At 44.3% G+C, this 24356-nt stretch overlaps 2 protein-coding genes across 2 annotated transcripts; one reads left to right on the top strand and one right to left on the bottom strand.

Annotated features, from left to right (window-relative positions):
- Window positions 1–1615: 1615 nt before the first annotated feature.
- On the bottom strand, window positions 1616–11659 carry efs (embryonal Fyn-associated substrate). Its single transcript, XM_030753255.1, has 8 exons — window positions 11528–11659; window positions 10812–11018; window positions 8720–10048; window positions 7717–7836; window positions 5087–6031; window positions 4837–4908; window positions 1961–2218; window positions 1616–1843 (listed from the first exon to the last, which is right to left on the bottom strand). The coding sequence occupies exons 2-8, from the start codon at window positions 10821–10823 to the stop codon at window positions 1658–1660; spliced, it is 2922 nt and encodes a 973-aa protein (XP_030609115.1). The 5' UTR covers window positions 10824–11018; window positions 11528–11659; the 3' UTR covers window positions 1616–1657.
- A 418-nt stretch (window positions 11660–12077) lies between these two features.
- dhrs4 (dehydrogenase/reductase (SDR family) member 4) lies at window positions 12078–24324 on the top strand. The gene is made up of 9 exons (XM_030753303.1): window positions 12078–12186; window positions 12358–12471; window positions 12765–12942; window positions 14885–14986; window positions 15926–15996; window positions 16099–16150; window positions 23545–23679; window positions 23788–23843; window positions 23922–24324. Exons 2-9 carry the CDS (start codon window positions 12359–12361, stop codon window positions 24034–24036), a joined length of 822 nt encoding a protein of 273 aa, XP_030609163.1. The 5' UTR covers window positions 12078–12186; window position 12358; the 3' UTR covers window positions 24037–24324.
- Window positions 24325–24356: the final 32 nt, after the last annotated feature.

Below are 24356 nucleotides of genomic sequence, written 5' to 3'. Positions count from 1 at the left end.
AGCAAAGAGGTAAAAGCTGGACACCAAGTCAATTGCGCCACACAAATGTGACCAATGATTTTAAATCTGAAACAGAAAAAGGGGGTCAAGTGATGTGATTGACAGAAGAGAAGGTAGACCCCAACATTAAAGTGTTAAATTCAAGTCTTATCCCCCCCCCCGGCTATGTGTTCTCATAAGATGTGTAGTGTGAAGAGGACACTGCAGCTTCATGCTGACTGAACATGTTCATGAGCTGTTGTTGCACAGAGGAGCACAATACCAATCATGACTCATGGGCAGAGGTTACACAGCATGAAAAGTGAAGTAGTGCAAGATGGAAAATGGGTTTGTTTTTGATGGATTTAAAATACAAAAGTGTCTCTTTTTAACTGAAAAGTGGACTATGCTTCATTCCATAGCTTTTACTAAGACTGGGTTAGGTTCATTATCGCAGCAGCAATGTCCCATAAACGCTAACAGCGTTAGCCGTCTTTCACTGCTTTGTTCTGTCACAATAATGAACTGGTTTCCACCTCTACAATAAGATTCCTGATTTTGAACTATCAAAGCAGACATAAGATTTATTGACAGGCAGCTTACGGGTAATGTGCTGAAAGGCAAAAGTCAAAGAAGAGAAGTGATGCAAGTCACAACAAGACATGCGGAGACAGGAGAACTCGGTCAACGGGTTTCGTATCCATTACCGGGCCGCCGCATGACTGTGGGAAAGAAGAGGATGAGGCCATTTCTCACCCAGCTATCATTACTCAAATCATCTTTTCTCAGATAGTCTCCCTCAGTGCCAAAAAGGTCTTTTTTTCTTCTTCATGGAGATGTGTAAGACTGTATACGTGTAAACTGAAGAATGAGTAAGGAGAGGTTTCCTGTTAAACTGATACTGTGGGTAATCTTTGCTTCAAGTAGGAATGGGCACTACACAAAACACACAAGCACTTGCACAGATTGTGAATAGAAGCTGAGGAAACGTCCGACATTTCTCCCAAATTAAGCCCAAAAAACACACAACTTGCTGCTTCAACAGCTTCTGAATGATAATCACAAAAGCCCTTTCAGGTATCACAGTCCAAAAAAAAAAAAAAAAAAAAGGCAGGCCAGAACAAGGATGTGAGGCCTCCTCTTCTCTACTATTTTTGGAATCAGGGATGGCTGAATAAATAGAGGAAGGAAGGAAAAATGGCTATCATGTGTGTGTGTGTCTGTGTGTGTGTGTGTGTGTGTGTGTGGGGGGGGGGGGGGGGGGGGATATGGCAAGCACATTAAAGCAAAACTCCCAAAATAGGCAGTCCACATGGACACTCAAACCACGCAGGGGCTTCAAATTTTTCAATAAATTAACACTTAAAAAAAAAAAAAAAAAATATTTTGCCTGGCATCAAAGCACAGGGGTCAGCTGAGAAACAAAGGCAAACCAGCACAGGACAGAGGACAGAGCCAACAAGGTCAAAACCCAGCTGGGCTAACAGCTGCAGCGAGGCACAAACGCCTCGCCGCAGGACTCAGCTTTGCTTCCTTCGAACCCATTCAGACATGAGGGTAATGAAAGAGTGTAACAACAAATAAGGCATTTCAAAGAGGAGAAAATAGATGTGTAGTGTAGGCAAAGTTTTCTCTGTTTTTTTTTTTTTTTTTTTTTAAACGCAAGCGATAAGAAACATCACGAAGATATTTCTGCCAGACGCTGGAGCAGAGTGGAGAAGCCGGCCGCGTGCTGGGAGAGCTCAGCGACGCAGTCCACCATCTCCTGGGTGGCGGATACTGACGGATAGTTCTGTGCGGCGCCCTTTGTTGCCACCACAACTGCCTTCAAAGCCTGGCAGAGCCGTCCCCCTGAGGTAGTGATCTGAGGGGGAGGAAAAAAAAAAAAAAAAAGTTAGAAAAAAGAGAAATAAAAATGCGATTATTACACATCTATGGCAAATGCTGCATTTAAACAACCACGCAAACGTTTCCCACATACTTTGGCCCGGAGGTCAGCAGAGGTGAGGAGGCGGGAGAGCGTGTCCCCGATAAACACCAGCTTGTGTGCCGTCACAATGAGACTTTTTCCTCTGGCGACGAAGATTCGAGGTGGTTGGTTCCCCTTCACGCTGCTGAACAGCACGTCAACGGCGTCCGCCAGGCAGGAGAGGTGGGCGAGGCTCTGAGAGGAGTAGAAGGAGAGCAGCTCCGAGTCCTCCAGGGAAAGGGACACTGGCAGAGGAGGGGACGGGGCCACCTGGAAAAAAAAAAAAAAAAAAAAATGGGAAAGATAAAAATCAGTATTTTTTGAAGAGGGAATCAGCCACAGTATCCAACAGGAGAATGTAGGAAAGTAGCCAAAAGGTTTCTGCTTTGAATTAGGAAAAATGAAAAAGGAACACTTTCAAATACATACACAGCAAGCACAGAAAGGAATCCTCAGTGATTTAAATCAACAACACCATATTTACAGCACTGTGCAAAAGTACTGAGTCACCCCTCATTTCTTTATATTTTGCAATTGATGAGACATGCAAACAAACACGGAAATACGGTTACAGAAACAGTTTTTACAGTCCTAACAAGCCTGAAAGTCCATATGAAGACTATTATTCTTCAGCACAGCCTGAACTCTGAGGCAGCTCTCGTCTCATTTCTTTAAGCAGTCTTCAGGAACAGTTCTCCAGGCTTCCTGAAGGACATTCCAGCAGTTTTGACACCACTGACTGAAACGCAGCCTCAAACCATGACAGAGCCATGGTGTGTAGACACCCACTGCACCGTCCCTCTCCTGACCTCTGCTGTGTACCCTTCCACTGAGACTATTTGTGATGAGGCTTCAGTGAACAGTAGATGGATCAGCTGCACCTGACACAACACCCGCATCTCTCAGGTCTCGTGTCAGGTCTTTACTGGATTTTTTTCCTGCTTCTTAAGGACGTGACTTTCAGACACTGGTCATCTGCTGTAGTTGTTTTAGGCCTGCCACTTCTTTTGTCTTCCATTGTCCAGTTTCCTCAGTTTTTAAGGACAGGCTGAGATATGCCAAGTTTTCAGTTATTAGCTCTTTGGGAATCACCTTATTGGTGCAAGAATACTAGAAACTGTTATCTTTGGCATTTTTCACAGATTCAACTAAAGAAATTAGAACAAATTATGCGTTTTTGCAACAGCCCTAAAGATACAATTTAAAAATGTTCTTTTGCCAAGTTGTCTGTTATGTGGGGATAACACAGGTGGGTCTCTTTTTCACGCTTGAATAATTCACAAGTCTGAAAACAGTCAGGTACAAAGGCTGGACTGAAAACAGGTGAAAAGGCCACAGAAGACCCAGAAATAGAATTGGACAAATCGTGTGCTAGATAAGGCATTTAAATTTAATAAGTAACTTATAATCAAATCAATTATTCTAAGTTTCAGTCAACTGACTTCATATTTTATATTGATCAGCAAAGACATATTGAAGACCGAAATGTCAGAGCTTCCTATCAAGAGTCACACAGTAAGATCTGAAGTCTATTGCGGTCACTGTGCCGAATAACTGGGAAAGGCTGGATATCTTTACACCACACCAGTCTGTGCAGGTACATTCATGCTACGTAAACAAAAAAAACTGCATAAAATATTTCCTAATAAAATGGTCAAATAACAGGAAATGAACTGCTAATGAGTGCAGAAAATGTGCAACAGTATTAACATATGGTAAGGCATGTGCAGTCGGAGCTGGCGCTCTTAAGCTGAACCCAAGTCAAACAAACAGAGGGTCCATACAGTACGTCAACAAGTGCCACTGCTGAAAGAATGACTGTGCTTTCCTGCCACTCATTGTCCTGCAGCCTCCATCCCATGTAAGGAAGACTGTTGGGATCTACAAGTGACCTCTTGTTACCCGCCAATGACAAAACAAAGGAATGGAGCAAGGAGCAGGAAAAATGCAGACGGAGTGATAAGGAGACATGACTTCAGTCTGATGCAACACAACTGACTTAAGAGATTACACAAGACTACAAGATATGATCAAGAAGTTCAGAGACTGTTGATGTAGGGTACGAACTGATGAGGGCACGGTCATGTAAATGCCTGTTGTGTTTCACGAGGTTCAATTTAAAGCCCCGTTTTATTTTCTATTTACATCCTTCCACTTGGCCAAAACATCAAAATGTATAGTTTTTATTGCTGTGCACATGACACACACATACAGCTAGGAGTGAGACATGGTGACCCAAGAAGCCTCGGTTCATGGAGATGCGCACCATGAATTTGTCAAACTGCCAAAGCTGAGTTCTACTCCCAACATCCTGCAGCGACCGAGGGAGAGGATCGGTGCAAACGACCCGACCTGTCAGTATTTTGATGCACACTTGCTCACATCCAAGGTTGTCGCCAGCACCTCCACCACCATCTTTCCCTAATCACTCCAGTCTCCAGATTTCAACCTCCTCCTCTTCACCAAAATGTTCATTTAAGATTTCTTTTGGCACGGTGGAGAAGATCTCCAGATGCCTGAGGTGCTGACAACATGGGCCAGGGAACAGCACCATTTTGCTCATGTATGTGGTTACTTGACTTTGCCTGTAAACCTGGATGATGGATTGAAGTATTAACTGCTGACTAAACAGATTAATTTCAAAGAATCAACAGCAGTAACATACAGCTAATATAGTTCTAGGTAAATATAATGAGTATAAACCCCACATCGAGAGGCAAACAGCTGCTGCAAGCTGGATTAAAGAGTCATACTGTTCCACGAGTAAACAGAGCAGACTGTGAAAACGAGTGAATCAATGCCTTCGCTGCAGGGAATTAATTACTGTGAGTGACTCAGGAGCAACGGATTATGTACAGAGAGGTAAAAAGATGGAGGGAAAGACTCACCCTTAGCTCTGCGGTGATAGTTTGTGTCTGTCCGTTCTCAGTGGGGGCGTCAGGAGGCGGCTCAGGTTTGCCCTAGAGCGAAGTGACCAGAGAACACGTATGATCGGTAACCAGCAGAGGCAAAGATGTGTTACAGCACAAAAATGAAGATCAGACAACAGAACCAGTAAAGAATTAGATGGACATATAGCAAAATATTACGGAATTCTTTGTTGTATAACAATAAATTCCTTTTGTCATAAAAACTGACCTGCAGCTTTACATATCCAACACTGTCTCCAGCAGGTACTGGTGCTGGGATGGGAGTCAAGCCGATCCCAGCGTACTCATTGCTGGGGTCATCTTCTCCGTCAGCAGGGCCCACTGTGAGCGTCACCATGGCTGGAGTAGGAGGCAAGGGAAATGCAGGCTGAGGGGTTGGGGGCAGGGGCCTCTCCTGGATCCAGCTACTTTTACGAGAACCCATTCCACCTCCCGATGACTTCCCATCAGGCACTGGGAGCGCAGGCAGTGGCCTGCGTGACAGAGATTCTTGGGAAGGCAGACGAGGCCGGCCCTGAGCCTGTAAGAGGAGGGCGCTTTCCTCAAGCGAGCGCTGGACTAGCGTCAAGAGCCCTTCCGATGGAGGAGCATTACCCACAGCGGACAACGCCGGAAGCAGGTCTGATAAGCGGGCCCAGGCCTGCTGAAGGGGCGGCGGGGGATCACCTGAATGACTGGCCTTCCAGGTGGACAGAATTTCAGCCAATGAGGTAGCCAGGTCCCGTGATGACAGAGTGGAGGCCGAGTTGGAGACTGCGGTGAGCACCGAGTGGACTAGACTGGAAAGCGAGGCTCGCCACTGCACATCGCCAGAACCATTACTGGACACAGAGAGGCGGCGTGTGGAGGTGGAAGAGGATGATGAAGAATGAGGAAGGACTTCAATGGTCAAAGCAGGCATGTCATAGATGCCACCATCGGGCTCAGAGTCACCGCGATTATTATCTCCACCACTGGTTCGTTTCTCAGATCCAGGAACACAAGAAACCTGCCCAACCTGAGGAACTTCCTCCCCACACAGGCTGCTGGTGGACTCTCCTGGTCCCACAGGGACACCTGGAAGTGTAGGGACACTGTAGACTTCATCATCAGCTTCATCAGGCTGGACATCAACTGTGGACTTAGTCAGAGTGATTGTGGGGACATCATAGACCTACAAGGCAAGACAAAAAAAAGCAGATATTTTCAAATCATGTGTTTAGGTTATAATTGTGGGGAAGAAAGATCATTTCTATAGCGACCTCCTACACTATGGGAGGTAATACCTGTACTGCAGGAAAACAAGCCTATCATATTTTTTAGTACTGTTTTAGGACCTTTTTTCAGCTCCTGCTACTTTCCAAGAGACTTTGAATGTTGCAGATGTGATTGGTGAGACGACTGAAGGTAGCAATGCCAAACCCCATTTTTCAAAAAGAGAGAAAAATGGGGAGATTAAATCTCTCGGCTGGCCTGGGAACACCTTGGGGTCCCTCCGGATGAGCTGGAGGAGGTGGCTGGGGAGAGGGAAGCCTGGGCATCTCTGCTTAGGCTCCTGCCCCCGCGACCCAGCCCCGGATAAGCGGAAGAGAACGGATGGATGGATGAATGGATGGATGGAGAGAAACATTGGGAAAAATTTGAGGAAATGAACAGAGAAGGCAGGGAAGTACCTGAGGTAGCTCCCTGATCTCTTTGGTCTAAACGTGGCTTATGTTTATTCATTGTCTAATAACATGTAATTGTTTTTGTTACGCAACAATAATGCAGTTTCTATCAATTACACGTGGCATTTAAAATGTAACCCAGTATATACACACACACACACACACACACATGTAAACTGGAAAATCTGAGTGAAACTGGTAAAGCGAAACCATCTGTATCCTGTAAGCAGATGCAGCAAAGAGTTACCGGCCACTGGTGGTGGGTGGCACACATTTGTATCCATTAAGATCAAAGTCTTAAAGCAGTGAGCCTGCAGTCCGCACACAGTAAGTGCAGGCAAGGAGGAAAAAATAACCCAGCAGCTGGCACACATTCTCAGTTAACTTTAAAGCAGAGACCACTTGGGGGGCGGGGATGCGGTGGTGGTGTATCCTTGGCATGGCCCTGACAGATGGGTGTGACTGGGAGAAAATAGAAGCAGCATTTGTACTGGATAGACAGGCTCCTGCAGCAAACAGAGACAGGTGTGGCCCCGCCTTGAAGGGGGGCAGGGAGACAGACCAATAGTGGAATGTGGGAAGAAATGGTGGCAGAGTATACGATAGTCATCTCTTGTTCTTTACTTGTGTAGGCATGCATTCACCAAACCAGATTCCCACAGTTCCCAGCAATTAATACACTTTTTTTCTTGTTTTGTCTTTTTTTTGTTTTTGTTTTTTGTTTTTTTTGGGGGGGGGGGGTTGTAATCACTTAAAGTGATTTTTTTGAATAGATTTTTATGACAGTGATGGAAAACAAGCAGCAACTGCATGAGTGATTTTCTCACTATATCACACTGTTTCAGTAATTCCTGTAAGTGTGCAGTAATATTTCCTTGTGGGTTTAATTAATTATGTAATGTGCACTTGATAAAACCTGGATAAGTGACAAAAAAATGGGTGGATGGACTGACCACAGGAAAATGTTTATGAATTTTGCTTTTCCCAACAATTTAACCCATTATAAGTTACTGAACTTCCAAGTGAAGTGGTGAAGCCGAAGAGGCGACAAAAAGTCTCCTGACAGCTCACAATCAGAAGCAGAAAATTAGTAGTTAATAATAAAGCTGCTGTAAATAAATACCCTGCAACAGACACTAATTCAGACAGATTTATCCATTATTCAGCATCGTGTGCAAGGCTCAGTCTTTACCTCTGACTCAGCGTCAGCTTGCGGGGGGACACTGCGGGGGGTGTCATAGATGCCGTCATCTTCTCCGAGGGCAGAGGGGACTGGATGCTGCCACCTGCCACTGGGAGGGGTATCATAGACCTACCATGGCAACAGACGATTAAAAAAGAAATTCATAAAAAGATATTTAATTTAACCCTTTAATGGCCACAATAAATGTGAGGTAAACTTAAAAAGTTGTTGACCAACAAGTATCAGGCAGGACTGAAAAAGGATAGCCATGTACACGGTGCACGGGCTTTTCTGGCTCAAACATTGGAGTTCTGGAGGGTGACTACACGAAAACAATTAGTCCGCATATGGTTGTTGAACAGTGTTTGTTAACTTAGTTGTGAGATGTTTCTGCATTCTTGTGATATTTCTGGATATTTGATAAGCAAAACTTTTTTAACCTTGTGTAAATTAAGACATGCTTTGAAAAAAAAATAGAGACTGACTAAAATGATTTTTAATCACAGTTCTGGTGATTCTTCCAGAACTTCTGTTGGCCACCAACATTTTCTGTCTCATCCAAAAGTAAAGCAACGTTACAGGACAGCAAATTGTCAACCCAACCTGTTTAACGTACTACTGAAAATGTCCCCACCCCCAAACAAACCCTGCAGGGTTTTTTTCCGACAGAGAAAAATTTGGCCAAAGAACCAAAGGAAAAATACAAATACTTTAAAAAATATATGTTTTAACCAGTTTTATTAATTGGGGTTTCATTTTCTCACAGATGATTCACATTTGTATTTATCAAATGGTCAGAACTGAACAAAATAATGCAGCGATTTCTGTCCACTAAGGAAACACAGGCTCACTGCCTTCACTGTATGCAGACTTGTCAACTTTATAACCCCCACAGGCCCATACTGAACCAGGAAAACCCTGCTCTGATAACAGATAATAACTTCATTCTTAATTCATGAATACCGAAGAACTAGACAGAACAACCGTGTGCTTTTAAATGATCGTCACATACCTGATCGTCCACAGGATCTGAATAATCCTGGTTTTCTCTCTTCTGATTCTGCACACTGCTGCTCTTCTCCAGCCCATTACTCATTCTTTCCTCCTTTCCCTGGGGGGCTGCCCTCGGTTTGTCCTCTTCTTTCTGCAGGCTTGCAGAAGTCGGCTGAGCAGCAGATTTGGGGACAGAGTTAGAGTCAGCTGAAGGCGGTGCTGCTTGATGTACGTCCTTCCTGGTAACGCTCCTCACTGGAGGTGCTGGGGGAGGTGGTTTACGGGCAAAATTTGGTGATCCAGGAGCTCTGACCTGCCCGGCTCTGATCAGCAAAGGGGACCCCCGGTGAGAGGCCAGGCCAGGTTTGCCCCTGGCAGCAGCAGGGGTCGGTGAAATTCCCTTGAGCATGGCTCGAGGAGATGCTTGAACAGAGGATATCTGAGGTGGGTAATGGTGGGCCAGAATTGTTGCTGGAGTCCTCTGAAGGCTTACTCCCACAGAGGTGGGTGATTGGTACACCCCAGGTGTGTCCTGGCTCCCTTGTGACTGGGGTGTACCTGTAGTTCCACTGGGTAGCAATGGCCCATTAGAGCAAAAAGCATTGGCTACAGCTCCTCCTGTTGGGGATTGGTAAACATCATCACTTGCAAGAGGTGTACCTTTGGGCACCAAATAACAGTCGTCTGAGGGTCCCGTTGTTAGTGTTTCTCTAGGAACAAGATATGTGTCCTCTGCTTCATCAGCGGCCCTTGGCACTCCAGCGGGCGAAAGATAAACAGACTCTGAAGCCAAGTGAGCGCCTGGCTGCCTTGCATGCTGAGCTGCTGCAGGTGCAGCACTCACTGGACTCTGATAGACTGCCCCTGTCATGTCTGTGCCTCGTCCCCTCAAAGAGGGTGAGCGTGGACGCCCCGCCATCCCAATATCCCAGTCGGGTCTGGGCCGGGTGCCTGAGCTAGAGTGCGAGCGTGGCCGCCCGCCCTCAACTCTGCGCAGCTCCCCAGGTCTTGACGGCGCTCCTCCTCCCCGTCCCTCACCCGCCGCTGGCGGGGAGCGATAAACTCCATCGACATCATCTGCAGTCCGAGCCAGAGGGCCACTAGGCGACAGGTAGACCGAGTCTTCGTTGGAGCCACGACGCGGGTCTGAGCCAGGAGGTGGGGCGGTCTGAAGAAGTCGAAGGCGATTAGCGGGCGCGATTCCCTGTCTTCCATGCAGTGAGCAGAGCCACCACCCAGGCCCGCCGCTCTGCTCCTGTTCAAGAACCATCAGGATGTCGCCCTTCCGGAAAGCCAACTCTTCTGGGCTTTCTGCCGTGTTGTCAAACAACGCCTTCGCCAATACCGTCTGTGAAGGAGGAAAAGAAGAGAGCAGAAATGATCAGCACAAAAAAAACAAAACAAAAATCCCAACTCAAATGGCCATATGAAAGCACAATTTAATCAACAGCCTGAATTCACACTCTCTGCACACCACAAACAAACAAGGACATTGACGTGGCAGTGCCAAGTGAGCAGTATAAAAAGGTTGATTGTTTCTATGCTGAATGGAGAGTGAAAGGGAGTGAATAGGGAAGATCTCGTTAAATGTCTGTGTGAAAGCCCGGGAGGGGAGCATGGGGAGGATTAGTGAACAAAAAAAGGAAAAAAAGATGGAAAATGTAAAAGCCAACATCAAAATTCACAGCTGTGTGAGTAATCATGAGGAAGGGAGAAAGAGGGACACAGTCAGGGAGGATCAATGATCAAATGGACACGAGAGCTTAATGGTAATGAGCGGGATGAGAGAGAGGGGGAGGGGATGAGAGGCACATCTGTCCCTTGCTGTTTAGGGTTTAATTGCCAACCCAAAGCCAGAGAGTCAGGCCCCCTTTCATTCTCTAAACCAACCCCCCGGGGACAGCCAAGCTCCAATGAGCCATGTGGGACCTCCTTTGAACAGCAATCGAGGTTACGAGGAGCCCAACATAAGAAACAGAAAACACAGTAGTAAAGTAGTAAAAACGTGGCCAGCAAATGATTCTTTGACTTTTTTAAGTATTCAAGGTATTGCGACACCACCACCTGAACACATGCAAATTCATGCATACAAAGAGAACTGCTGTACTCACTGAGACAGACATGATTGCCAAGTGATCAGCTTTGTCTCCGAGAAATTATAACTCAACTGTCCACATCAGTCGGGTCATCCATGGAGATCAGCTGTCACGGATAAGCTGGTGGGCATAGACACTCGGTGCCGAAGCACAGCTGGCTCTGTTCAGGACACATCTCCCGGTCTGGGTGCTCCGTCGTCGTCCCCCGTCTTCATACGGCTCCTAAAATCCACATGGAAATGCTTTTTTTTTTTTTTTTTTTTTTTTTTAATGCTTATTTTCCTCACGGGTCACATGTAACAGAGAGACAGTAAACCTTCACCCAAACGCTCCGAGTCGCATGTGAAAATGAGAGGTAGGCGGGCGAACACCTGTCTAAGCCTTCCACGCCCCGTAACGTTTCATTAAAAGCAGCCCTCTCGGGGAAAGCCAGCAATAGCTTAGCGTCGTACGTAAAGAAGCGGCGTGAACTCGCCGTCTAAAATACCGCGTACAGCTGCGTATGAAACTGCTATCTAGGTCAAAATATCATTCATCTGAACAGTGGCCAAATAGCAGTAAAGCCGCGGCCTAGCCACTGAACACCAGCCAAGTGGGTAACGCGAGCTAACGCTGCGCTAGCTACTGCTGGTTTAGTTCAAAACAACAATGGCACCGCCGGATAAAGCCGCCAAAGCAGACTTATTTACCAAACAACGTTAGCACGCAGGGCCGCCCTAAAAAATGATTACCTTTCTCTTTTCTTATCGCCGACAAACTTCCCATCGGTGTACAGTCTATGGCTACGTAAATCCCTTCTTTTCATGCGTGAAAATCTGCGGTCATCGCCGTTCAATCATCTTCGATGACAACAAAATTATCTCCGCCCCATTCAGAGGTCGGGGGAAAATGTCGCTGATCTACAAGTGACACATGAATGTAAATTCCAGCGTTTACACCAATCCTGATGTGCGTGAAATCGCGCAGCTAGCCGCAGACCCGAACATACGACGCTTCTGATTGGCTCGTTCAGGGTTGCGTTTAAGGACGACCGAGTCCGGCTGTAAAGTAGATAACCGAGATTTAAATAGTGAAACATAACTTAACCAGTTGGCTACTAATGCTTTCTTTGGGTGCCATAGAAAATTTACAAAGTGTAATCAAAGTACATGGCATTATATGGCAATATTATAATGATGATGAACACGGTTCCAGCACTTTTATATAAAATGCGGGCTCCAAAGTGTGAGCTTAGACTTACCTGTGGGCTTTTATTTTGACAGGAGAACATTTACCCGGAAAATAACGACTGTAGCGACACATGAATCGTCAGTAGTCAAAGGTCTTTGAGAGTCTTTAATCAAAATCTTCATCTGTAAATCTTCGTGTTGAGTATTGCATGCACTGCAGGGTGAGACAAATTTCTTCATCACATTTGCACAGCTGCACTGTTGTATACAATGCTGGACTCTGCGGGTGACAATAAACTTGAAATGAGAATTCAGTAAAGTGTGCGTGTCCTCTGACCTATTTAACTAGTGCTCGCGCAGAAAACACATCCGTGCCTGCTCTCTGTCGACAGGATGCTGAGGAGTGTATTCAGGTGCCTTAGGACCAATTCTGTAGCTGGCCAGAGAAGTATGTCTCAAAGCAGTCTCGCTGGCAAAGTAGCCATAATCACTGCCTCCACAGATGGGTAAGAATGACGTTACTGACTCCTGATTGTTTGTGCTGCTCTGGAATAAACCAAACGGTAACCAAGGAAGGACTGTGGCAATCATCTGTCTGCATTTATGACTAATCACTAATGAGTGGAGAAAAATAACAGAAAAACAGCAATATCTTGGCTCATGCTTTTTGACTAGGATTTTGTATATTCTAAAATGCTTATTTCTCAAACTCTGTGCATAAATTATGGTAATTGCAGCTGTAATAGGGCTAAAGCAATGCAGAAATCATTCGGCACGGTGCTCCTCTTCCCCTCCTCAGAATCGGTCTGGCTGCGGCTCAGGCTCTGGGAAAAAGAGGGGCCCATGTGGTCGTGAGCAGCCGGCGGCAGGCCAACGTAGACCAGGCTGTGGCACTACTGCAGAGCCAGAGCATTCAAGTGACTGGAACAACCTGTAATGTCGGCAAGAGAGAAGACAGAGAAAAACTAGTCCGGATGGTAAGAAACTGCCTCTCGTGCTCAGGAGTTCCCAGAGGTATTACAGCAGCACAAAAACTACACAAGACCATTCTTTGGCACTTTATTTATAGCGCACCTATTGAATGGGTGCTCATTTCTAAAGAGGTTTTTCTTCTTGGACTCCATTAGTGTTGCTTCACAGTTCAAAATAATTATTTATCTTGTATTGGGCCCAGGTGCAGCCTCTCAGTTATCAGTGCTCAAAACTTTATCTGACATGCTCCAGTTGAGTGCTGGAGAAAGGTTCATGCCGGGCACTTGGCAGTTTTTATTAATCATTAACAAAGAAAAAGGGATCCACACTGTATTTTAGTGGAATAAAGCTGAGCCTAATCCCCCTTGATATCCGTAAAAGTCCAATTTATTCGACTTAGTTTCACTTAAAGGTTCCATATTGTGAAAATGTATTTTTACAGTGTTTTGTGTGAATCTAAAGTCTCTTACGGCCACCTTCTTCTAGCCTGTCAGCAACAAGAACGCTTCCAGTTAGTTTTTCCACTTTTTCTGTGTAGGAAATAGATAACTAATAGGCAATGAGCTACAATTTGGCTGTCATTCTACCTTAATTGCTGCTCACTTCTGCCAGGATAAGTGTGAAGAGCAGAGTCATGCTCCTATAACATGAACACTGAAAGTACTGCTGTGCACGATTTGCAGCAAAATGTCTTTTAGACATCTTGAAGAATCTTTATCGCTCCTTTAAATGCAGCCGTCTGCTTGTATGAATGTGTGATTGTAGCAGTACTTTGAGTGCTCAGTGCTCTCTAAGTACCCAGGCATATACTATTTACCGCTGTAAGTCAGCTTTCAACTGATTGGCTGCCCCTCATAAACAGCAGTATGAACAGTAGGGGTGGGAGTGTTCACAGCCAGAGCTGTTTGCCTGAGATGACCACGTTAAGGATCTCTGCTCTCTCACTGACATCATACAGAGCCAAGAGCAGAACGAACTGTCTGAAGATGAGCATTTAGAGCAGTCTGAGCCCGAGCATTTGGCTCACAGTGAGTACTTCTGCAGATGCTGATGTCATTATTTGAAACTTTGGCCATGTTGCTATGAGCAGAAAGTCCCATTTCATCATCCTCAGCGCTGGTGGAAAAAGTAAGTGGGAACCATTAGCTGAACCTCTTTTGGTGGTTTGGTGGTTGCCTAAAGCAGTTTCTGTAGCTGCACGTGCTCAGGAGGGACACTGGGCTTCAGCTCACCCATATTAGGACGTCTGGTCGGGCCCCCTCTCATGATGTCATTCCACAGTAACTGTTGGGTTAAGGTAAAGCAGATTTTCTTAGTGTGTAGTAGCTTTAGTTTAAGGTTAGGGTCACTGTCGTGCTGCATCACTCAACTGTTCATGAACAATTAATCAGACCACAATCATTTCCCAGAAGCAATGTGGACTTTTAAGGTGCTCTGTGGAAAACTTCAGTGGAGGTTTTTTTTTTTTTTTTTTTTTTTTGGTAGGCTGTGGCTTCCTCTGTGGAGTCCTGCCACGTAAAACATGCCTGTATGGTAGACTCATTAAGACAGATGTTAACCAGCTCCAGTGATTCCTTTAAGCCCTTAGCTATTACTCTGAGCTCTTTTTTTAAAAAAAAAAAACTGCATTTAGTATTCAGTGGTGTACTTTTGAACTCATTGTAGCTGGACGCTAATTTTTTAGTGGCCATGGAACTGAAATGCTTCGATTTTTAGACAGTTTATCTGATTGTGACTGTTGATCAGCATCTACGCTCTGACAGGACTTTGTAAGAGTTTCCAGCTTCTTCATCCTTTGTGCAAAGCATGGTTCACATCAGCAGCAGCTTTTTGTGAGATGAAGCACCCATATATCTATCAAAGTTTCCTCTACTCATTTGCTTCAGTTCTGTTTTATTGCACAGTCTGCAACAGCAGGAATGAGTGTTTGCACTGTGTTTGGAACAGACTCTGAGTCAGTATGGGGGCATTGATATCCTGGTGTCCAACGCAGCAGTCAACCCTTTCTTTGGAAACATCATGGACTCAACCGAGGAGGTCTGGGATAAGGTACGTACGGGAGATGAGTCCCTGCATTTCACATTTATGAACTATGACTGCCCCCGTAGGGCCTTTTGGGGTCAAATGAAAAGAAGAAAAAAGAGAGAAGATTAATTTAGTGTACTCCTTGTGATGGTCCCAAGCCTGGATAAATGGGGAGTTTACCTGTCATGAAGGGGGTGGAGGATGTGCTGTGGTGACCCTAAAGGGAGCAGGCACCAGATACGGAATATTTAAAGAAACGTGGATATTCTGATTGAAGTGGTGAATCAGCCTCATAACAATATCGATACCACAAGTGTGATACACAAAAACTGTCACCTCATCCATCCATCCATCCATCCATCCATCCATCCATCCATCCATTCACTGTCTTGGCACTTAGGATAAAATAGGAATTCTGGGCAAAGTACAGTTGATTAGGTCATTACTGTGGCAACTGGCAGCATCTGTGGAGTTAGTTATTATTTCGATCTATAACAAATATATTTTTAAGTTGTTTTTTTTTTTCCTCATAAATTTACCTCTTTTTTTTTTTTTTTTAATTTTTTAAATCAAGAAAATGTAGTAAAGGGTGCCCGAGTGGCTCAGTGGTGGAGCAGGCAACCACATGCGTGTGCTGCGTTGCGGTGTGGGCAGCGCAGATTTGAGTCCCGGCCTGTGGCCGATCTGCCCGCGTGCCTTTCCCCATTTTCTGTCCATCTAACAGAAAAAGCCGCTGTGGCCAAAAAGTGAAAAAGAAAAAAAATATAGTAAAAAGTTTTTTTTTGTTTTGTTTTTTTTTCCCCTGGAATATTACTCTTGTCCTCTGGATACAGTGGCACTAATGTGTGATCATATTGAACAACATAAAGACAAAATGTGTTTTTGATGAGCCTTTTGTCTCTTCTGTTAATGATAATTCATGCTATTTAAAGTATTCATTGTCATTGTTTCTACGTTTTTTAGATCCTGAGTGTGAATGTAAAATCAGCCTTCCTCATGACCAAGCTGGTGGTGCCTCATATGCAGAGGAGGGGGTGAGTGACAAACTGAAAGATGATGGCACCCACAGGGCCGGCTATAAAACTGCCTGATCTAATATTTATAACTGCTTTCACGTGTCTGTGTTAATCTTCCAGAGGTGGAACTGTAATATTTGTGTCATCTGTGGCTGGATACCAACCAATGCCGGTCAGTGAGGAATTTCTCCACTCTTAACAAAAATTTGTTTGGTGTTGTGACTGATTCTCATCATGGGGTCAGAGAGTTGCTTTCTCACCTTTTTTTTTTTTTTTTAAATCCATTTTTTTTTTTTTGTTGTTTTTAAATTGAGGATGATTTAGTTTGATTCAAGGACTAGCGAGTCTGTACTTGAACTAAATGCCTTCAAAAATTCAGTCCTGGCCAGGTAAATATGGAAGCTTGTTTCCATCCATGAGCCCTTTAAACCTAACCTAAGGCACTGTTGCCTCACAGCAAGAACGTTCTGGATTTTAATCCACCATGTGGCCGGGGCCTGTCTGTGTGGAATTTGCATGTTCTCCCCGTGTCTGCGTGGGTTTTCTCCGGGTACTCAATTCAATTCAATTCAATTTTTATTTATATAGCGCCAAATCACAACAAACTGTCGCCTCAAGGCGCTTTGTATTGTGGGTAAAGACCCTACAATAATACAGAGAAAACCCAACAGTCAAAACGACCCCCTATGAGCAAGCACTTGGCGACAGTGGGATGGAAAAACTCCCTTTTAACAGGAAGAAACCTCCAGCAGAACCAGGCTCAGGGAGGGGCAGTCATCTGCCGCGACCGGTTGGGCTGAGGGGAGAGAAAGACATGCTGTGGAAGAGAGCCAGAGATTAATATCAATTAATGATTAAATGCAGAGTGGAGTATAAACAAAGTAAATAAGGTGAATGAAAAACAGTGCATTATGTGAACCCCCCCCAGCAGACTAGGCCTATAGCAGCATAACTAAGGGGTGGTTCAGGGTCACCTGATCCAGCCCTAACTATAAGCTTTATCATAAAGGAAAGTTTTAAGCCTAATCTTAAAAATAGAGAGGGTGTCTGTCTCCCGAATCCAAGCTGGAAGCTGGTTCCACAGAAGAGGCGCCTGAAAGCTGAAGGCTCTGCCTCCCATTCTACTCTTAAGTATCCAAGGAACCACAAGTAAGCCAGCAGTCTGAGAGCGAAGTGCTCTATTGGGGTGATATGGTACTATGAGGTCTTTGAGATAAGATGGTGCCTGATTATTCAAGACCTTGTATGTGAGGAGAAGAATTTTAAATTCTATTCTAGATTTAACAGGGAGCCAATGAAGAGAAGCCAATATGGGAGAAATCTGCTCTCTCTTTCTAGTCCCTGTCAGTACTCTAGCTGCAGCATTTTGGATCAGCTGAAGGCTTTTCAGGAAGCTTTTAGGACAGCCTGATAATAATGAATTACAATAATCCAGCCTAGAAGTAATAAATGCATGAATGAGCTTTTCAGCATCACTCTGAGAAAGGATGTTTCTAATTTTAGAAATATTGCGCAAATGCAAAAGAGCGGTCCTACATATTTGTTTAATATGTGCATTGAAGGACATATCTTGGTACAAAATGACTCCAAGATTTCTCACAGTGTTACTGGAGGCCAAAGTAATGCCATCCAGAGTAAGTATCTGGTTAGACACCATGTTTCTAAGATTTGTGGGGCCGAGAACAAGAATTTCTTTTTTATCTGAATTTAGAAGCAGGAAATTAGAGGTCATCCAGGCCTTAATGTCTTTAAGACATTCCTGCAGTTTAACTAATTGATGTGTGTCATCTGGCTTCATTGATAGGTAAAGCTGAGTATCATCTGCATAACAATGAAAATTGATGCAGTGCTTTCTAATAATACTGCCTAAGGGAAGCATGTATAATGTAAATAGAATTGGTCCTAGCACAGAACCCTGTGGAACTCCATAATTAACCTTAGTGTGTGAAGAAGACTCCCCATTTACATGAACAAATTGGAGTCTATGAGATAAATATGATTCAAACCACTGCAGTGCAGTACCTTTAATACTTATAGCAAGCTCTAATCTCTGTAATAAAATGTTATGGTCAACAGTATCAAAAGCTGCACTGAGGTCCAACAGGACAAGAACAGAGATGAGTCCACTGTCAGAGGCTGTAAGAAGATCATTTGTAACCTTCACTAATGCTGTTTCTGTACTGTGATGAATTCTGAAACCTGACTGAAACTCTTCAAATAAACCGTTCCTCTGCAGATGATCAGTTAGCTGTTTTACAACTACTCTTTCAAGAATCTTTGAGAGAAAAGGAAGGTTGGAGATTGGCCTATAATTAGCTAAGACAGCTGGGTCAAGTGATGGCTTTTTAAGCAGAGGTTTATTTACAGCCACCTTGAAGGTCTGTGGTACATAGCCAACTAATAAAGACTGATTGATCATTTTTAAGATTGAAGCATCAATAATTGGAAAGACTTCTTTGAACAGTCTAGTAGGAATGGGATCTAACAAACATGTTGCTGGTTTGGAGGAAGTAACTATTGAAGTTAACTCTGAAAGATCAACTGGAGCAAAAGAGTCAAAACAAATACCAGCAGTGCTGAAAGCAGCCGAACATGAAGAATAATCTTTGAGATGGTTATGAATAATTTTTTCTCGAATGTCTAAAATTTTATTTGTAAAGAAATCCATGAAGTCACTACTAGTTAACGTGAAAGGAATACTCGGCTCTACAGAGCTCTGACTCTTTGTCAGCCTGGCTACAGTGCTGAAAAGAAACCTGGGGTTGTTCTTATTCTCTTCAATTAATGATGAATAGTAATCAAGAATCAAGAATCAATCAAGAATGCCTTTATTAGTCCCACAAATGGGGAAATTGCAGTTTACAGAACATCCATCCAAACATAAACATAACACAGACAGGGGGGACAGATGTCTGAGGTCATGCAACCGTTTCACAACGGCGCTACCTTTAGCAGAGAGACAGAAAGAGATACATTGGGATAGTTAGGTTCAAAAAATCATCTCATACTGTGTTCATAAAGAACACCTTACGAGGTTCCAAAAAACACCTCAGCAAAAGCATATTGCACATATAAAGCCGGGATAGCAGTATGGTGGGTAGGGTCAGGGTCAGGAGGAGATGCAGACGGAGACGAGAGGGTGGGGGCATTGTGGAGCCCAGATGCCAGCTCCCAGCCAAACAGTTCGCTGATAGTGATGGAAGTTCATCAGCGGCCTTGGTACACCAGATCCAGCTTCACAAATCACAGAGAGGGCTGAGGGGGAGTGCGGCCGTTACGCATAGCTCTGGAGAGATATGATTGCCAGCCAAGGCCGGCTAGGGAGCCGAATTCTGATAATGCAGATGTTGTTTTGGAACAGGCTGCTTGTTTTTTTCAACAGCCTTCAGTCTCACTGGGAAACCATTCAATAAATCCAATAATCCAAATTCATTAGTTACCGTCCTCACTGTGCAGAACCGTACCTTATCTCCAGATCGAACCCCTCTCACCTGCTACTCCCCAAGTCTACGGCTCAGGTTCATCAGGCTTTGAGTCTGAGTCTGTACCATTCTGGTCAGCCCATCCACCTGGGTCGGCAGCCTCTGCAGATGTCGAACTGCCGTCCAGGTTTTCTTGATTTCTCGGTAAATCAGGTATCCTCCAAGCCCAAACAGAAAAGATACCGCTACCAGATAGCCAAATATGTAAGCGTCTTCCACGTCTTCCACCTCGAGGGCCGAGAAGCACACAGGTCTCCACGAGCTCCAAGAGTCGATGACGTATCCAACCGGGTCTGTTCCACTCGGACACGCAGGCTCCCCTTTCCCAGACCTCATAGTGGAAAAAATTCAATCGATGGTCTTGAAGGCCCAGTTTGCCAAATCCATATTGCTCTCAATCTTATTCTTATTCGAACAGTGTGCAAGAGATGCTCTCACAGCAAGCAGCAAGCAGGAAAGATAGGGAGGGCAGGGAGAGAGATAGAATGTGACCGTCCCCGTCAGAGGCTGGAGCAAGAAGCGTCCTAAGATGTCCTAGCTTTACGGAGGGCTTTTTTATAGAGCAACAAACTCTTTTTCCAGGCTAAATGAGCATCTTCTAATTTAGTGAGACGCCATTCCCTCTCCAGCTTTTGGGTTATCTGCTTTAAGCTGTGCGTTTGTGAATTATACCACGGAGTCAGGCACTTCTGATTTGAAGCTTTCCTTTTCAGAGGAGCCACAGTATCCAAAGTCATACGCAGTGAGGATGTAAAACTATTGACGAGATAATCAACCTCACTGGGAGCAGAGTTTAGGTAGCTGCTCTGCACTGTGTTGGCACATGGCACTGAAGAGCATAACAATGAAGGAATTAGATCCTTAAACTTAGTTACAGCACTTTCAGAAAGACTTCTACTGTAATAAAACTTATTCCCCACTGCTGTGTAATCCATTAAAGTAAATGTAAATGTTACTAAGAAATGATCAGACAGGAGGGGGCTTTCAGGGAATACTGTTAAGTCTTCAGTTTCTATGCCATATGTTAGGACAAGATCCAGAGTATGATTAAAGTGGTGGGTGGGCTCCTTTACATTTTGAGAGAAGCCAATTGAATCTAACAATAGATTAAATGCAGTGTTGAGGCTGTCATTCTCAGCATCTACATGGATGTTAAAATCACCCACTATAATTATTTTATCTGAACTGAGCACTAACTCAGATAAAAAGTCTGAGAAATCTGACAGAAACTCTGAGTAGGGACCAGGTGGACGATAGATAATAACAAATAAAACAGGTTTTTGATTTTCCCAATTAGGATGGACAAGACTAAGAGTCAGGCTTTCAAAAGAATTAAAACTTTGTCTGGGTCTTTGATTAATTAATAAGCTGGAATTGAAGATTGCAGCTAATCCTCCTCCTCGACCTGTGCTTCGAGCATTCTGACAGTTACTGTGACTCGGGGGTGTTGATTTATTTAAACTAACATATTCATCCTGCTGTAACCAGGTTACTGTAAGGCAGAATAAATCAATACGTTGATCAATTATTAAATCATTTACTAATAGGGACTTGGAAGAGAGAGACCTAATGTTTAATAATCCACATTTAATTGTTTTATTTTTTGGTGCAGTTGATGAAGCTGTATTATTTATTGTTTTTGAATTTTTATGCTTAAATAGCTTTTTGCTGATTTTAGCTTTGGTTTTTGGTGGTCTGGGAGCAGGCACCGACTCTATGGGGATGGGGTTTTGGGGGGATGGCAGGAGGAGAGAAGCTGCAGAGAGGCGTGTAAGACTGCAACTCTGCTTCCTGGTCTCAACCCTGGGTAGTCAGTTTTTAGGAGGGTTAATAAATTTGGCCAGATTTCTAGAAATGAGAGCTGCTCCATCCAAAGTGGGATGGATGCCGTCTCTCCCAACAAGACCAGGTTTTCCCCAGAAACTTTGCCAATTATCTATGAAGCCCACGTCATTTTTTGGACACCACTCTGACAGCCAGCGATTCAAGGATAACATGCGGCTAAACATGTCGCTCCTGGTCTGATTGGGGAGGGGCCCAGAGAAAACTACAGAGTCCGACATCGTTTTTGCAAAGTTACACACCGAGTCAATATTAATTTTAGTGACCTCCGATTGGCGTAACCGGGTGTCATTACTGCCGACGTGAATAACGATCTTACCAAATCTACGATTAGCCTTAGCCAGCAGTTTCAAATTTCCATGAATGTCGCCTGCTCTGGCCCCTGGAAGACATTTGACTATGGTCGCCGGTGTCTCTAGCTTCACGTTTCTCAAAACAGAGTCGCCAATAACCAGTTTGTTCCTCGGCGGGTGTGTCGCCGAGTGGAGAAAAACGATTAGAGACGTGAACAGGTTGGTGGTGTACCCGGGGCTTCTGCTTAGGACTACGCTTCCTCCTCACCGTCACCCAGCTGGCCTGTTTTCCCTGCTGCTCGGGATCTGCTGGGGGGGATCTAACGGCGGCTAAGCTACCATGGTCCGCACCCGCTACAGGGGCCTGGCTAGATGTAGGAATTTCCAGGGTGCGGAGCCGAGTCTCCAGTTCAGAAAGCCTGGCCTCCAGAGCTACAAACAGACTACATTTATTACAAGTACCGTTACTGCTAAAGGAGGCCGAGGAGTAACTAAACATGTGACACCCAGAGCAGGAAAGTGCAGGAGACACAGGAGAAGAAGCCATGCTGGTAGTAAGTCGGCTAAGGGCTAAGCTACTAGCTGAGCTAAGCTAGCGAATTTCTAAAAACAAATAAAGTGAGTAATGTGAATACAGGTGATTCAGCAAAGAGTATGCTATTTAAAGTAGGTGAAGATTACACTAAAATATATTATCCAGATAAATCGAGTTATACAGATATAACAGCTAACAGACAGCAAAACACTGTGCTCCGAAACAGGAACAGGAAGTGATACAATACCGCAGTGAGAGCCAACACCAAGTCCACAGGTTCCTGTGGACTTGGTGTTGGCTCCAGCTGTACTCCAGCTCCCTCCCACAGTCCAAAGACATGCAGTTACTGGGGTTAGGTTAATTGGCTACTCTAAATTGCCCACAGGTGTGACTGGTTGTCTGTCTCTGTGTTAGCCCTGCAGCAGATTGGTGACCTGTCCAGGGTGTACCCTGCCTCTCACCCCATGGCAGCTGGATAGGCTCCAGACCCCCTGCAACCCTGAACTGGAAGAAAATGGATGCCATCCATAAGTCAAATTTCAACTAAATAACTAAGTTTCAAGTTCTTTTCTCCTTAAGATAACAACCCAACATTTTTACTTAGGGATAGCAACAAATATCTTTTGTTTTGTTTGTTTTCCTCCCCATTACCTTTGGAAACAAGCTTCCATAGGTAATGGTACTAGATGAATTGTTCTCAAATTGAGATGCATAGATGGACCACCAGGGGGAAAAATATGGAGTGAAGCTAAGCTGAAGATTATGGAACCATAATGCATTTATTAGACAAAAAATTAGCCAGTTTTGCTGAATTAACAAGATATCTGAAAGTTGCCAAAAGAGCTTCTGTTGACATTAATAGATGCTGGTGTCTGAGTCACCATGCAGCAGCCTGAATGCATTTTAGATGCTTATATATATCAATGTATTCAACTGATTGGAGAGAAAACTGTAATATTGAGCAGACACTCTGTAACATGCCCATCTGTATTACTCAAAGACTCCAGTTTCTCCCAGTGTTTCACACAGCATTAGGGGTGGGGTGTGTATATGCAATTATGTTGTAGTCATGATAAAAAATTTTAAGGCGTGGACCATGAGCATCTATGGCTTCTGAAATGGGGTCTGCCAGAAAACTGGGAGATGTGTAAACCACTACACTACGGTGCACATTTGCCCAACAAGTGAAAGATCTCCGGTTCAATTCCAGGAAGCGACACACACTCCTTGGGGGTTGTGTCAGGAAGGGCATCTGGCTTAAAAAAAAAATTCTCCCAAATCACAGCTCATGAGTAAGGGAGCAGCTGAAAGTAGCTAATAATGGATATGTGCACCAGAATATCATGAAAGCCAGTGAGACAGAAAACCTGCAAACCCAACTCTTCATGTGGCGTCTCCTCCTCGGTCTCTGCAGGCTCTGGGTCCTTACAGCGTGAGTAAGACGGCCTTGCTGGGTCTAACTCAGGCGCTGACCCCTGAGCTGGCTCAGAGTAACATAAGAGTGAACTGCGTGGCCCCTGGAGTAATCAGGACCCGCTTCAGCTCTGCGGTGAGGACACAACACACACTCAATCCTGCATTTTGTGTCTTTTGTTGCATTTCAGTCATGTTTTCTTTTGTAGTCTTTATAATAAACCTTTTTTTTTTTTTGTTACAGTTATGGCAGAATGAAGGCATCATGGAAGAGTTTAAAAAGCAGCTTAGTATTAAAAGGTGAAGTTCACAGTCACAGGGAAGCTTGTTAATTTTCTGAGTCCAGGATTAGACAGTTTAAATTTGTCTCGCCTTCAGAATCGGAGAGCTGGAGGAAGTCGGAGGAGTGATTGCGTTCTTGTGCTCCGAGGAGGCGTCCTACATCACCGGGGAGACCATCACAGTGACCGGAGGGATGACCTGTCGACTCTGAAGATTGTGTTCGATTAGATTTTGACTGCTTCTGTTTTTCAGACGTGCTCGCAAAGAACAGCCAGAATTAAGCTTAATACAAGCACTACAACACACCTCAAGTTCTTTGGGTTACTTTGCAACTTTTTGAGTTTCCAGGCTGATTTTTTTTTTTTTTTTTGCTATGAATAGCTCTGAAATTTTCTAATGAAAACCTGATATTTCTAAAAAAAAAATGTATTTATTTTTTTAGAGATTTCAACTGTCAGATAAAACACTTCAGTAAATAAACACATTCATGATCCACGATGAGCTGTGGAAGGCCTAATAAACTAATATCAG

Source organism: Archocentrus centrarchus, chromosome 18, assembly GCF_007364275.1.
Source record: "Archocentrus centrarchus isolate MPI-CPG fArcCen1 chromosome 18, fArcCen1, whole genome shotgun sequence".
NCBI classification, from domain to species: Eukaryota; Metazoa; Chordata; class Actinopteri; order Cichliformes; family Cichlidae; genus Archocentrus; species Archocentrus centrarchus.
Note: the sequence above shows the minus strand (reverse complement) of the source record. Positions and strands in the feature narration are given on the sequence as shown.

Excerpts from the sequence above, each read along its gene's own strand:
- dhrs4 (XM_030753303.1), top strand. The coding sequence starts at position 12,359 with ATGCTGAGGAGTGTATTCAGGTGCCTTAGGACCAATTCTGTAGCTGGC. Across the intron at positions 15,997-16,098 it reads CCTCATATGCAGAGGAGGGG|AGGTGGAACTGTAATATTTG; the intron begins GTGAGTGACAAA and ends TTAATCTTCCAG. Across the intron at positions 23,680-23,787 it reads GGACCCGCTTCAGCTCTGCG|TTATGGCAGAATGAAGGCAT; the intron begins GTGAGGACACAA and ends TTTTTGTTACAG.
- efs (XM_030753255.1), bottom strand. Across the intron at positions 2,219-4,836 it reads CTATCACCGCAGAGCTAAGG|GTGGCCCCGTCCCCTCCTCT; the intron begins GTGAGTCTTTCC and ends TTTTTTTTCCAG. Across the intron at positions 1,844-1,960 it reads CTGCTGACCTCCGGGCCAAA|ATCACTACCTCAGGGGGACG; the intron begins GTATGTGGGAAA and ends CCTCCCCCTCAG.